The sequence below is a fragment of the Lutra lutra genome, chromosome 11, assembly GCF_902655055.1.
Source record: "Lutra lutra chromosome 11, mLutLut1.2, whole genome shotgun sequence".
NCBI lineage: Eukaryota > Metazoa > Chordata > Mammalia > Carnivora > Mustelidae > Lutra > Lutra lutra.
Window position 1 is genome coordinate 61,069,935 of NC_062288.1, and position 16,148 is coordinate 61,086,082.

The window sequence follows — 16,148 nt, forward strand, 5'->3', positions numbered from 1 at the left end:
CTCCTCGTCTCATTTACTGATGAATGAAACACGATGGCTCTACGATTAAAGGTGGCAAACAGACAAACAAACAAAACCTAAAAGAGATCATTGGTATACAATCATTGCTCGCACGGGCAAAGTCAAACCAAACCAAAACCTCGAACTCCTGTACGCTAATGTTTAGTATAGTCTCAGATTTTAAATAATTCCCTCCATCCCAATAAAAAGGGCAAGGAATAGAACCATATTATTGGATTCTCAAATTCAATTTTAGGGGAGCATTGTGACAATAGTTACAAATACCAATGGCTCTTTATAAAAGTTTCAGATGACTACACTTTCTCAGCTTTGTTCCCGACACACAGGAACACGTGACATTTGTTACACACTGAGGTCGTGTCTCCAGCTGGAATGCCGTGTGCGGATATAACCCTTCTGAAGGGTTTCGAGCAGATGCTGAAGCATATGTATCTACTTTCTGGGTTGCCTTTCTTCTGATTTCCTTGTGATAGGGCATGCCTTTAGGGCCTACGCAGCATTTAAAGAAATCAAAACAGTTAATGAGAGACACAGCTAGATAAACACTCCAAGGTGATCGCAGGTTTAGAAGACAGTCAAAGTAAATTCAAAGAGACCCAACGGCTCTTTCCTTCACTTTGAGGCCACACTCACCCACCTCCTGATTGCGGACAGCGGGCCAGCTATACCTTCTCTAACAACAACAACAACAACAACAACAACCTGCCCGAGTACCATGACACTTCTAGGACCCAGCTCACATGGTTCTCATTGCTCCAGGGCCACGCAGTCCCCAGAACTCACTTCAAAGGCTTGAAGCCATCTCTTCTCCTTGATGTATTTCACACACTCATCGCACTGCTTCTGGAAGTACTTTCTCTGCTTCTCATCCAACAAGCCAATGTGGTACAGGAATGTAGCATAGCCCCCTATGATCTGAGAAGAAAAGAGAAATGCAGACACCATAGGGAGAGGGAGAGAGAAGTTAGGGGAGCCCACTTGCTTGGTGAAGTAACCCTCTGTCATTTGTCAGTCTCCTGCACACAAACAAACACACAATGCACACGTTACACACAATGCACACACATACCCCAAACATACACACACCACACACATGCACAAAATACACACACAAACATGACATGCACACGCACGCGTGCCCCACATTCACGCTCACATCCAACTGAGGCTGATGGAATAAGTTGACCCCTTAAAACATCTGGTAAAAATGAGAAGATTTTAAATCATTAGCGAGTCAACCGGGCAACATTATTTCCCTCCATCAACTCAGGTCTCTAAGGTCAGAGGAGCCTCCATTGGATCAAAGGGGATTTAATCTCCTTAAAGGACAGAATGGAAAGGACAAAGGAGACAGACACCTACTGATTCAGGATCAGAATATGCATCTCCAAGAGCAATTCCTTTCAGGTTGATCTTCATCTTCATCACGGGGTTGAGCGTGTGGATATAGTATGCAAGGGCTGGCACGTACTTCCCTGCGTATGACTGAGAAGGGTAGATGTGGAAATGAACCATCACAAATTGGGTCCATAACCATTATGTATTTAAGCTAATCAAAGTAACAATAAAACAGCAGTATTTCCACATGAGATCCACCATATATTTTACCTTATGCTGTAAATCCCACAATAGCACAGAGCTCTGTCTCTCACTTCCTCTGGCATCCCCAGACAGTGCCAGTGACATGCAAATCACTGGGGAGGTGCACAGAAAAATGACAGGTGGACATGAAACAGGTGAACAGTCTAATTTCCTTCACAAATCTGCCACCCATGGGGCTTGTCTTACCAGAAGGCTCCGTTAAAAACTTTATTTGAAAAGGAAAAAGTCTCGAGGCAAAAATGAAGTTTTCAAAATCTGTATGATGATGCAGTTTGAAATCTACATGTATTAAAAAAGCAAGAGGAGAAGGAAAGTAACATTTATTGGCTACTGAAATTGTCACTTGACAATTATCTCTGTCTCCAACCTTTTCAAGTACAGGGTTCTTTTTCAGTTTCAAAATATTTTGCGGACACAAACATTATAATTCTACTTTTAGACTATGCTGAGGAAAGCTACTATTCAGAAATATTTTAAAAATAGCTTTGTATTGGGGCGCCTGGGTGGCACAGTCCGTTGAGCATCTGACTCTTGGTTTCGGCTCAGTTCGAGATCTCAGGGTCAAGGGATCAAGTCCCACATGGGCTCTGCTCGCAGCATGGAGTCTGCTTGAGACTTTCTCTCCCTTTCCCTCTGCCTCTCCACTCCCCCCTCCCTGCACTCTCTTTCTCAAATAAATAAATAAATACATACATACATACATACATACAATCTTTAAGAAAATTAGTCTAGTATTGTTTACATTAAAAAGCCATCTTTTTGACATCTCCCCTTGCATGTCTAATGTTAAACTTCATATGTTCAGAATGAAGCTTGAATCCCCAAGCCTTCCTTTCAACCTCTCTATTAATGTTACCTGTTTTAACTAGAACATCATGGTGCCATTTCTTTTTCTTTTCTTTCCTTTCCTTTTTTTAAAAAAATATTTTATTTATTTATTTGACAGAGAGAGATCACAAGTAGACAGAGAGGCAGGCAGAGAGAGAGAGAGAGAGGGAAGCAGGCTCCCTGCTGAGCAGAGAGCCCAATGCGGGACTCGATCCCAGGACCCTGAGATCATGACCTGAGCCGAAGGCAGCAGCTTAACCCACTGAGACACCCAGGCGCCCCTCTTTCCTTTCCTTTTTAAGTAGGCTCCACACCCAGCACGACCCTGAGATGGAGACCCAAGCTGAGATCAAGAGTCAGACACTTAACCAACTGAGCCAGCCAGGCGCCCCAGTGCCATTCCTTATCTCTTTCTCTCACACCCCACAAAAGTCCATCGGTGAACCTTGTCAACTCTACCTATTCTGTCAAGATAGGTCCAGGATCCAGGGTCTTCGCAAAGCACCCTCTTCATCGCCTTGCTCCAGGTTCTGTCATCTCTTGCCTGGATTATTGTAGTAGCCTATCCGCCCCCCTTGCTTTTGTCCTTCCCCTCATCCAGTCTATTTTCAAGATAGTGGTCTACTAAAATGTGAATCTGGTCTTGCCACTGCTATGCTCAAACCCTCTGACAACTCCCCATCTCCCTCAGAGTAAAAGCAGAGTGCTTTTTTGGAGGCATAAGGATTGGCATGATATCGTACTTCGTTAACCCTATTCCCTGCTACCCCCTTGCTCATTCCTCTCCAGCCCGTCTTGGACCACAGTCATGCTGTACTCTTCCTTCCATCAGGGCCTTTGCATTCGCTGCTCCCTCCCCTGGAATGCTCTTCTCCCAAATGGCCATATACTTAACTCCCTTACTTCCTTCAGTGACACCTAGGGATGCTTTCCTTGGCCATCCCATCTAAAATTTTAACACCCCCCCCCCTTTTTTTTAACATTTTATATTTCCTTTCTCTCTTTTTTCATCAAATCCTTACCACGTTCCTACAAACTTTTACTTATTTTTCTTGGGTATTGTTAGTCTCCCACCCACACTAGAGTAGAATATCCATGAACACAGAGCTATCTGTTTTTACGTTAGTATAACCACTGTGCCTGATGCTGTTTGTTAGCAATCAATACACAGCTGTTGAATGAATGAGTCTTGAATGAGCCTACATGCATTTGAAAAACACTAATGCATATATGTTCAAAGTATACTAAAGGCATGGAGTGGGTACGTATGAGTCCGCAGACCCTTTGTAATATTTCCGAGACTCTGCAGGGGTCTGTAGTTCAAAGGCTGGGAGGCCCATGAGCCCTCATTTACTCCATACCCTAATCATACGCTGCACATACCATTACTCCAATATCAATACGAAGCCACTGAGGCTCAGAGAAATGGCAGAGTCAAAATCTAACCGGCTCTGACCTACTCCCAAACCTACACTCCTTCCAAGGTAACATAAAGTAATGTAATTTGCATAATTTATACAAGATCTCGAGATCTCCCCATCGATGCAGCCCTCTTGTGCAACAGTAATTATTTAGGCAAAGTATTGACTCAAAACAGTGTATCCATCCACAACCATGAGCACATTTTAGCTTCAGTGAAGGGATATAAAGATGTGTTTGTTTATATGCCTGAAACATGGTTTGTTGCATAAACAGTGCTGTACTCTCTCATTAGGAACATTAAGAGAACATTTATCAAATATAATTTTGCTAAGATGAACCTCAAAACACAAATTTCCTTGAGTAATCATTTTACTGCTAAAGATATATTACATAGTTTTCATTTGGTGATGGTTTATTGGACAACTCTTCTGGCAAAAGCATTGCGGTAGATATTTGAGAAGACACAAAAATCAATAAAGAACAGAACTTGTGCTTGGAAAACTAATAATTTCTTCTGAAAAAATATTATGAAAACTTGACTGCTATGTGATAGGGTGAAGTTTACCATTTTGTGGATTATTATTCTCACATTGTGTACCTTGCCCAGCACACAGTAGGAACATAAAAACATATCTGATAAAGGAATGACTAATCTGACGTTACTGCTAAACATTTTTTTCTCTATTGGATGTTATCACTCAAGTTGCCTGGTTATAAGACCCGGCAATAAAACATCTCTTTAACTCTTACTGAGATGGAAGGGCATGTATTTTAAATGGCTCTAACGATGGTGATGACGAATTCAGGCTAAAACAGCCACATTTTTATGGCACCCTCCCCATTGCGGCCACCATGCTTATCTGGGAGAGATCCAGGCAGGAAATTAAGATGGAACACCTACTCAATTTCTGAGCACCGACTACAAACTCCCCACTTTCTGAGCACGACTCCCCCCTTTAAGCTGAACTAATTTAAGGTTAACATTATCTTCCCATATTTTAAAATTATGAAAACAAGGGTCTGTGCATTCCAATCACGTGCCTGGCTGGAATCCATCGAGACTCGGCTGCCTCCCTATCTTCCATTTCTCATATCACACCACACTTGAGTCAATAGTCTTGGAGGCTATGAGTCTGTGGTCTCCCAAACTGGGGCTCAGCCCTGGGTCCATCCGCTACCATGCTTACTAAGCTGACCATTTAAAGAAAACCAGACGGTGAGATGGGTAGTTCTATAACCGTGTCCAAAACAGATTCCTCAATGCTCAGTCCACATCTGCTAACCTGATGATGTTTATCTCATTTTTGCTTTCTAATGACTATCACACACTTTCTCGCCCTGTGTCAGTGTGACAAATCCTTCACTGCTGTTTCCATTAATCATTCCGTTGGTTGAGTGGCTCAGCCTGTCACACAGTAGACAATTATAGGATTATTTTATGGAAAACAGACACTGAAACATGATAATGAAATTTCAATTATTTTTGCTCTCCTTGTTGAGACTTTTTTTTTTTTTTTCAAGATCAGACTAGTTTATCCTTCCTGGATCATTTATTTCTCAATTTAATGATTCTCTGACCACCATGAGCTCTTTAAAAGACAACCAGACAATAAATCAAGTGTTCTATTTGCCCAGTTTTCTCTTTTCTGGAGATATTTTAAATAGAATCGAAACCTCTGTTCTTGGGGGAGAACTGAGGTGTGGTTGGCTGATGGATCAGAAATGAACAATACAGCCCCTGAGGACTTACAATTGTAATCCTGTAATTTAATGAACTCTTGCTTCTTTTGTTCTGAGTTCTGTCTATAACAACGACAAGAGTAGCAGCCACCACAACTCTCAGCCCTGTGGTCTCTCTGATCTCTCTCTGGTGCTCATCAATGTGGGCAGCAGCTGGCCAACGAAAACTCCTGAAGTCTATGAATTAGCACTAACCTTCTACCATCGGATCAGACCCTGGCCTCATAAAAGCTCAGAACAGCATCAAAGCGATTATAAAAGGAAAGAGGAAAACTGTGGCCAGAAACGATCTGAACATGTATTATTTTAGAATTCAGCAGTGACCCTCAAATGAGGAACTCAGCCAGACAAACGTATTTATCTAACACAGTAATTCAAACTAGGTTAGCGACCGACACATCAGGATTTTCTTCTGCCCTTGTTACTTCTTTCTAGTATTTAAGGAGCTTCCAGCTGCAATTTCCAGCCCTGTTGTTGCATGGCTTGTTTTCCCCACAGTGACCATATTTCGAGCTCACCTCTGACGAGAAGGCCCAGAGATATTAGGGTGTGTTTGTATATGCCTGCATTTGCTAGGGCTTACAGAAGCAATAAACCTCCATTTTTCCTCTTACATCACACGGATCTCAGAATTCAGCTCTCGGTCTTTTATTTCCCCCAGAAGAGAAAAAGGTCTCCACATCACAGCTGAACAGTGGTTTCGAATCTCCGTCTGCGATCTTTCTGAGTTCTTAAATGATGTTTGGAACAGCCTAATGGAAATCACGTTAGGAGCATATTGTACTTGTAAAAATAGTCTAGAGAGAATGTAATGCTTGGTTAATTATCCAGATGTGTAAAAGCACAATGAACTTGGACTTAAAGAAACTTGTAATTGTGTATTCCGTCTGAAGCTCTCCCTTCTTACATGTTTCCGCAACATCCATAGCCGACTTACAGCACCCCTGCCACCCAGTTACTTTTAAAGGAGGACAAAAGCTTTCATATCTAAAATCAAGTTTCAATCAGCTCCCCTAGAAGAAAAAAAATCGTGTCAGAGAATAAGTCTTTAATGGAAACAATGTCTTCTTGCAGAAATTTCACATATGTTAGCTGTTACTATTGTTTAAACTACTCTACATTTCTCACTAAAGTTTAGCTTAAAAAAAAAAAAAGAGATGCAGTGATATTCATTCTCTGCCTTGCTTTCCTAGGTATACGCTTGTATGGTAAAACCCGCAGAACCTCTCTTGGGGATAAGGAGCAATGGCCTCTGAAATGAGACACACCGGAACCTGGACACAGAGTGTCCCTACCTGCGGGCCCTAGCTCCCAAGCTTTGCCTGGAAGTGGAAGAGGCGGAGTGGGCAACCTCGGGAATGGCATGTTGTGGACGATCTGGGGTTATTCTGCGCCCTTTGCTCTGCTGTGTCCTCCTACCCACAGCCACTCCAGCTGGAATGAATGTCTCTAGAGAATTCACTTTGGGGCTGGTAGGGACTCCTTCAGGTCCCCTGAAGGAAACAAGGTGGGCTGCCCTTCTGGAGAAAGTCATACCCGTGCCCTGTCCTCTCATGCTCCCCAACCATACAGGGTTGGTTGGGCCATCCCCACTCTTGGGGGCAATCGGAAGGGAATAAGGGGATATGCTCCGAAGAGAGTTTTAGATCCACATTGAAAAACCACAAAAACTGATGAAAAGCCTAAAAGTAATAGATGACACAGCGGTCAAGAGAACAGGACTCAGAGTGACCCTGACTTCATCTAGTCTCTTACTTCAGTGGGCACCATTATTTTTTTCTGAGCAAAGAGGTGTATCCTTAAAATGGCCAGCTCAGAGAATTAATGATGGGGGAAAGCTGGAACTTCGGCACTGTGGTAATCTCTACAATTTCCTAGACATTTCTAGACTGTGTGTCATCTAATTTCTAGTCCACACCGCTGCAATTAAAAAAAAAAAAAAAAGACACGACTTCTAATGAGAGTATGACTTTATCTAAACATCTATTTTTCTTGAAAATGAGCTTAAAAGAAATGCAGAATCTCTAGGAAAAGACATAAGAAAAACATTTTGATCTGTATCTATTAGTCACATATTTATGCAAAGGCACACACTGGCTTCCAAATGATATATTATTTTGTATTGAAAAGATGCTTCAAAAAAAAAAAAAAAAAAAAGCCTAATACAGCCAGTATGGGAAATAGTATAGAGGAGCCTCAAAAACTTAAAAATAGGACTACCATATGATCCAGAAATTCTGCTATCTGGAAATATATCCAAAGGAAACGACAACACTGACTTGAAAAGATAGCTGCCCTTCTCCCATTTTTATAGCAGCATTATTTACAACAGCTAAGACGCGGAAACAACCTAAGTGTCCACTGATGGATACGAGAGTAAAGAAGTTGTGGTATATACATACAACGGAATATTATCCAGCCATTAAAACTGAGGATATCCTACCATTTGTGACAATACAGATGGACCTTGAAGGCATTACACTAAGCGAAGTAAGTCAGAGAAAGACAAATTGTGTATTATCTTACTTACATGTAGAATCTAAAAAACACACAAAAAAGCAAACAAAAAGACATCAGACTTGTGGTTCCCAGAAGCAGAGGCTGGGGGGAGGGGGAACAGGGGGAAGGTGGTCAAAAGATACAAACTCATAGTTCTAAGTCACAAATTCATTTTCAAGTCTAAAAGGAAAAACGGGCAGGTCAGATGAACATAACTGAAAATAGACATTTGTCATGAGCTCAAGAATTAAAGCAGCTTGAATGTCATCTAATAAAATTCAGCAAGTTTCAAGCTTTAAGAAATAACTGCATTCCATGGGCTTCAAGCCTTTATGTCACTTGAAACTTCTATTTACTCCATAAAACTTTATGATCAAAGCTTAATCTTTATGATTAAAACTCAGTCTTCAGCAGAAAAACAGCAACATCCAAAAAGACAGGGAACTTCTCTTGTTTGTATAAAGTTGCTAACTCTCAGGGATTCTGCATGAAATATGGAAGGGATGTTGACTCCCTTCTACAGACAGTGCACCTGCTCTATGGGAAGAGGCAGGTCTTGGAGACAGAGGTTTCAAGGACAGAGCACCCCGGCTCTAGATAGTACCTACAGAAGCAGGGTTCCGATCCTTAGCCAGTCTCTTGTCTGTAGTCTTTGGGCTCTGGAATCCAGCTGCTTCAGTCTCAGTCCTGGCCGAATGACCTTGGTAAGGCCGACCTAAGTCATCGCAGCTGTATCATGGGGATAATAATAACAGGGCAAGCTTCAGAAGGTAGCCATGACATGGCTAGCACCATGCCTGCCATACAGTCCACTTTCAGTATTTTCAGATAAGAGCTACAAACAGAACAAGGGAACTATAGATTCTTGAAGGCCCCCTTCTGGCTACCAAATTCAAGCCAGGACTAAAAGGATAATGGTGTAGGCCTGCAGAGGAGTTCTCTCTCCTGCTTGCACATCAGTGCTGGAAATGCCCCTATTACAACTACCTTTTTATGGCTTGGGCTCTGTTCTCCATTCAAATACAAGCATGTTGGGAGTGAATTTAATGTAGCAGATCCTTTCTAATGGACAGTGTGTTGATAAGTCAGAAAGGGGGAGAGAAATAGAACAATCATGAAGGAGACAGAGCAAGCCTAGAGAAACAGGACCCGAGCACCAGAAAGCCAAGGAAAGAAAGGAAGGCTGAGAGTCGGGGGCGCGGGTGAGGGGGCAGGTAATAAGGGAGTAGAAGGGACAGTCCCCAGGGCATGGGACACAGCACAGAGAGAAAAGAGAGATGAAAAGAGGTTAGAGAGAAATATCACCAATATTTTTATTTTATCTAGCAACAACCGTGCACAAAGCTGCTCTATGTCAATAAATACTGTGCTTGGGATCGTATGAAACAAATGACACAAGCATAGCTCTCACCTACTGGGAGCCTGCAACCCGGACCCAGTGGACCATGATGATTTCAATAAAGGTTGTCAGACTCCGTGATCCCAGCAGGACTTCACACATGCAGATGAAGATAAAGTATCCTATTAAGCTCACTAATTTTTAACTAGCTTCAAAGTTTTGCCTTTATTCGGCCCTCAAGTTAACCATGGTTGCAAAACTGCTGCTGAGGAGGGTAGCCCCCTCCTGCTAACCGAGAAGAGAGGCCCAGTGTTAACCATGTGTTCCGCCATTTTGAATGAGCTCTCCATACGGCTACTGCCAGAGCCCCCCATAGGCACGGAATCTTTCCTGGGAGTGGCACAGAGCCACGTGCTTAGAGAACAATGGGCAGTGCCCCTTCTCCCCACCACCTCCCTGCCTCCCAGTGAGGGCTGTTTTAGTGTAACTTCTAGCTGGGCCCATGTACACTTGAGAGGATTCTGAAGTGTGTCTGCACCTCGAGAACAAGGGCAATCTCACTAATAGGTACTGGCTCGGAAAGGATAACACTTATAAAGAAAGTTAATTATGTGAATTAAATGCAGCTTGTTTCTCTTTTTGAAGTACATTTTTTTCATGCCTGGAGGAGGGTGATTTACAGACACATTTGTCTCTCTTTAGAGAAAATTAATTCCAGTTGGTGTTCTGGGCAGAAATGGAGAGAAGCGAAGGAGATAAGCGGTTCTTCATTCTGCATCGTGCTGCCTGCGAATCCCACAGTATGCCTGGTTGTGGGCTCACTGTGGTTCACGCAGCAGTGGCGAGAAGCCTGGGTCAGTCCCCACATGTTTTGCTACTATCTGGAACTTTAAATATCAACTTCTAAGCTCCATCATCATTTCTTAGACAAAGAAAGCTATTTTTTTTTAAAGATTTTATTTATTCATTTGACAGATCACAAGTAGGCAGAAAGGCAGGCAGAGAGAGAGAGGAGGAAGCAGGCTCTTCACGGAGTAGAGAGCCCGATGCAGGGCTCAATCCCAGGACCCTGGGATCATGACCTGAGCCGAAGGCAGAGGCTTAACCCACTGAGCCATCCAGGCACTCCAGAAAGCTATTTTCTTTTTAAAAAGATGATTTCAGGGATGTCTGGATGGCTCAGTTGGTTAAGCATTGGCCTTCTGCTCAGGTCAGGCCCCGGGAGCCCTGGGATCAAGCCCCGGGGGTGGGCTCCCTGGTCGGCAGGAAGTCTGCTTCTTCCTCTCCCTCTTCCCCTCCCCCTGCTCATGCTCTCTATCTCATGTTCTCTCTCTCTCTCTCTGTCAAATAAATAAATAAAATTTTTTAAAAATTAAAGAATTAATAGAAATCATTTAAAAAATAACAGGAGAGACAAAGCCACATCAACAAGTGAGCAGAACTTTTTAAATATCTCAGCCCCTGTCCATGTGCATTAGGCCATATGCTTTGGAGCAGAAATATATTAATGCAGCTTTTCACCATGAATGGTAGTAATAGTCATCATGTGTTGGGTACTCACCACAGCCATCACTCCATTAAATATTTGAGGAGGATTATCTAATTAAATGCTCAAAACAGTCCTATGCAGTAGGTATTGTTATTACTTCCAGACTCCCCTGCACCAAAGTCAGGGAGCTGAAGAGCTGCTCCAGACCCTTCAAGCATCGCGCTAACCCTCATTCGTAGTGCGCAAATGGGAAGGACATTTAGGTCCCGTACATTTGCATCGAAAAGCAAAAAACCATTTCTGAGTTTACCATTTATTTTTCAAGGACGATTTTACTTCTTCAGTGCCACTATTTGGTCGGCCTCCATAAGAGTGTGCAGAAATTAATAGTTACAAAGAGAAAGGATTTCCCTTTCTGGAAAAACCTCTCATAACCTTTTTTTTTTTTTTTGGTAGAGAGGATCGGAGGTATTGCATTAAAATTGCAATTGTGTACAGATGCTTTACAAATACCTCTAGGTAACTATGCTTGAACATCTAGGAAAATAAAATATCCCTGGAAGTGATCTAATCTAAAAACCAAGCCCTCTGACTGTAAGATGAAAAGCAGAGGCCAAGAGAAGTTAAGGAACTTGTATGGGATTATCCAGAGATGCAAAGCCAGCAATGAATCTCAGGTCTCCTGATCATTAACCCAGAGGTCCTTCCATTTTTCCATTCTGCCTCCTAGCCTTAAAACAAAAGACTGGATGGGACAAACTGGGCTGGAAAAACATAGCATTGTTCTAATAAAACAATCCAGCAGGGCATCATTATTTAGCGCTCTTCCTTCTAGAACGAGAGGTGTCCCCATATTGAATGTATCCTGTATAGTTCGTATGAAGATGACGCTGCCTGGCAACAGCATCTCTATCCCATGTCCTGCCTGCCCTCGTTCACATCTTCCTCCATCACTTGGAAGGCACAGGTTTTTTTTAAAGTATTCATCACGGCAGCAAAGAATGTAAAAAGAGAACTGTCCTTTTCCACACACGTTTGGAAATTACATGCATGAAACCACCAGGCAGACATGAAATAGACAAATTTTTCATCCAGAATTTGGCAGCTTTGCTGAAAGCCCAACATCATGGTTAACGACATCACCACGTTATTTGCGAGGCGGGAATTACACAGTAAGCTGATCACTCTTCTGTTGGAGGTGGAGACTGGGCATTTTCCAGGGTTGTTTCCAAAATGATGGGATTGTTGCTTCCTGCCCCTTTACCCAACCTGCCTCTAAAATGGGCTGAAAGTCAAGGAACAGCAGGGAATTACTGGTCCTAAATGATCCTGACCAAATAATTGGCTTAAAAAAAGACATAAGTGTGATATGCCAAACTGTCAGAATGTCCTTCCAAATAGAAAGAAAAGAAAGGAGGTAGGCAAGAAGGAAATTCCTAGTTCCATTAACTTGCCATTCCCTTGGAAAAACTGAGATTATTTTTTCCCCTTACTCCCTTTCAGAAAATGTCTGTGCTTTGAGCTTGCCCAGTACCCTTCCAGCCCTTCCTCTTCCATCACCAGCATCTTCCCTATTCTTTACTCATCTCCCTCTCCCAGGCCTTGTGATTCAGAAGGTGAGGTCCCCCTGTGATCTTCTCCCTCCCAGGGCATCGGGGTGGGCCTCAGGCACCATTATTACCAACCTATTTGTCCATGCCATTGATCCCTTACTAGTTCTAGAACAGGCATGGGATTCAAATGGATCACACGAGATTCAGGAATATGGGTGGACTATATGGGGGAAAAAAAAAGTTGAGCTGATAGGCTATACTTGGAGCTCTGGGGTAGGGGGGAGGGGCAAGGGCACCAGTAGAAAAAACGTAGCTTAGAATGAAACCAGTAATGTGCAAAGCCAAGTGAACAGATCAAGAAAGAATGAGACAATTCCTGGTGACAATGTTTGAGCACCCAGACCCAGCCATGAATCAACTGATCTCCTGTTTTACTCAAGCCATTCTGAAAAGGGTTTATGTCACTTTTAAGCAAAACAGCCTTGACCAACACATCCTTCCTCTTAATTCAAAATCCAGTTTAATGGTCACCCCTCTACTGTTTGGCCTTTCCTGAGGATCCCACATTGAGAGGTAGCTGTGTGCACTCTCCTTGGGCTATTTGTCTTTATAGCTACTTCTCTGATTGTACTTTTCATTCAGTATCGCGTTTCTGGCCAGGCTTTCAGATTTAAGGTAGAGTTAATATCTTATTAATCGCTGAATTTCTAATACTTGTCCAATGCCTCAGATAGGGTAGTCACTCAAAACACGTGTGTTGAATTGAATTGGATCCTAACTACTATTTCAGTGAACATAGCAGCCTTCAACAAGTTCCCATTACACTTAGAATAAAGTCCATAGTCCATCATGGGCCTACATGATCTGCCTGCCTCTCCTTATCTCACATCCTTCAACAGTGGCTCCATGTTTTTCCATGAGCACCCCAAGTCTGTCCCCAATTCAGAGTCTTTGCGTTTGCTATTCCTCTTTCCAAGAAGGCTCTTCTCCAAGATAATTGTAGCTATAGCTCTACTACATGCTGCATGGGCTCTACCCAATTGTCTCCATATCAGAGGACCTTTCTCTGACAATCTTATCCATAATAGCGCCTCCACACTCTATAACCCTTTCACCTGCTTTATCTTTTTTCATGCCCCTTATCAATGCCTGATGTGTAGTACATTTTTATTTCCCCACTTATCACTGTCCTCACCTCTACAATATGCAAAGGCAGGAAATCGCTTTGTTTTGTTCACGATTGTATATACCTAGCACCTAGGGATTCTGTGTCTTCAAAACAGTGGTTGTTATACATTTTGAAAATAAGCTTACATTCAAATGGATGGGAAAAAAAAAAAGCAAACCCTAAAACTGAAGCCAACCTATGCAAGTGAACCTAAATATATATTAAATTATAATGTAATCATCCTAGGGGGAAAAATAGAATTAATTCTTGTAACCTTTAAACATGGTACTTTTAAACCTATAGAGAAATGCAGTCTGAAGATAAAAGTAATTATAGCAAAACATATTGAAAGGAACTTGGAGGTTTCCTTGTTGGTAGTGGTTCTGATATAGTAATTAAAAATCACTGTGCACGTATTGTAGGATTCAGCCAAGAGTTAAATACAGTGATGCTGTTGGGAAACATGGTCCAAAATGTGGGAGAAGGGGTATACAAACACAGAATGGAGAAAGGAAAAAAGAAACTTGTGATGTTGAATTAGAATTATGGGTATCAGTATGATGTCATTCTGTTCCCCAATTCTGCCTACAGAAAAAGTCGAAAAGAAATGGCATCCCAATAGCAATGGGCACACTTAGTGTTCAGGTCTTGGTTTTTAAATACCATCCCCCATTAAAAGGAGTCAGGGATCCTTGAAGAAATGACTGATTTCAGGGCGAGGGCAGGGAAAGTAGAAGACAATTCTAGAGCATAGATTTGTGCCAAAAATCAAGGAAATTCTGAAAGACTAGCTGGGCCCTGTCAAAAAAGACAAGAGCCAGCCTGAAAGGGTTCCCTCTGACCAAATATGGGACATATGAAAATCAGAAATCATAATAATGGCAAAAAATTTTTAACACATCAAACAGAAATAACCAACCAAGGGTCCACATTGAGATTTTTAGAAGTAAATAATACAGAAGAGGAGGGAAAGATCTTCACTATAGAAGAATACCAGATGATATCTGTAGAATGATAGATTCCCCCAAATCATCATTTTATAACCCCCAGTGGAAGAACTGATTCCGACAGGAGTCATCAATGAATGCTGAAACTACTGGGTGAAAGATAAGGGGGGGGGGGGGGCAGATTTGCACACGGTTTCACATTATTTATTAATTTCAAAAGGAAAAAGGTAACTTTCCAGTGCAGAGGTAAGTGACCAAGTTTATCACTGGACCAAGTAATCAAGTTTATCATTGCCAATGATGAGACAAACAGATTTTATGTGCCTCCTGATGTGATACAACAGAAGGACACAACATCATCAATGTAATGCTCTTGCCAAAATCTTCTCACTGAATCTAAGCACTGAGTAAAGGATCAAACTCAGAAAATGGGATATTCTACAGGGCACCTGGCCTAGGCTCTTCAAAATCATCAATCTGAATGACAACTACAACAAAAAAGGCAGGGAACAGGGACATCTGGATGGCTCAGTCAGTTAAGGATCAGCCTTCGGCTCAGGTCATGATCCCAGGATCTTGGGAGTGAGTCCATGTCAGGTTTCCTGCTCAGCGGGGAGCCTGCTTCTCCCTCTGTGCCCCCACCAAACACCCCATCCTGTGCTCGCTCTCTCTTTCTCAAACAAATAAAATCTTTAGTAAAACGCAGGGGACTGACACCTAACAACCCACTGTGATATACAAAACTTTAGGGAATCCTGGATTTATAATAAAAAAATGTTATGGAAAACATTTTGGGACTAAACAGAAATTTTTAAATATGGTATGAATTAATATTAATGTGTGTGTGTGTGTGTGTGTGTGTGTGTGTGTATTTACAGACAGAATGCATGAATCACAATGTCATGACGTATTTCAGTCCTGCTGATGTTGGAAGCATACAAGAAAACATGACTTCTACTTACCTCCCCAGTGGCATAAAAGTCATTGTTTTTATATTCAGGAAACAACAGGAAAAATTGAACTAATGCACTGCAAAAGAACAACAATAAAAAAAAAATCACATGGCATCAGAAGAGCTTAGTGCTATGCTAACAGATCTAACCCTTTGACAACAGGTTTCTCATCTGAACTAAGATGCTATTAGGCTGTGAGGTCCAGTAGGCACTGTATTCAAAGGGTCATGTATGTGATATTCCACACTGTGGATGGTTAGGAAATAACTGTGAGCTTACTTTACCCATAAAAGTGAGTCAACACCCTGGGCAGGTTTCCAAATCTCTGGGTTACCAACCTGGACCATCTAGCTGTTGAGGGGACCCGTGAGCAAAGCGATATGGGCTTTCATCCATTATTATAGCACTTCTTGGAGGAAGTTCCACAAACCTTATGACCCTGTTAACCCGGGTTTGTGGTGAACTAATGAGAACCTTACTGGCTTACCAACCTCTTCCTATGGGGGAACCCTGAGCATTTCTAATGCGGTTCCCCAAATTTCAGCATTTTAGTAACCCAAGAATAAAAAAGCTATAAAAAGGCCATA

The 16,148-nt window shown here is 42.1% G+C and overlaps 1 protein-coding gene across 2 annotated transcripts in view; it reads right to left on the reverse strand.

Annotated features, from left to right (window-relative positions):
- Positions 1-16,148, reverse strand: part of CPVL (carboxypeptidase vitellogenic like) — a 128,371-nt gene that overhangs the window by 59,064 nt on the left and 53,159 nt on the right. For both annotated transcript variants that reach the window (XM_047694632.1, XM_047694633.1), the window contains exons 7-9: positions 15,571-15,637; positions 1,384-1,506; positions 805-936 (exon numbers count right to left, since the gene is read on the reverse strand). In XM_047694632.1, coding sequence (XP_047550588.1) covers positions 805-936; positions 1,384-1,506; positions 15,571-15,637 — 322 coding nt within the window. The remainder of the gene's footprint in view (positions 1-804; positions 937-1,383; positions 1,507-15,570; positions 15,638-16,148) is intronic.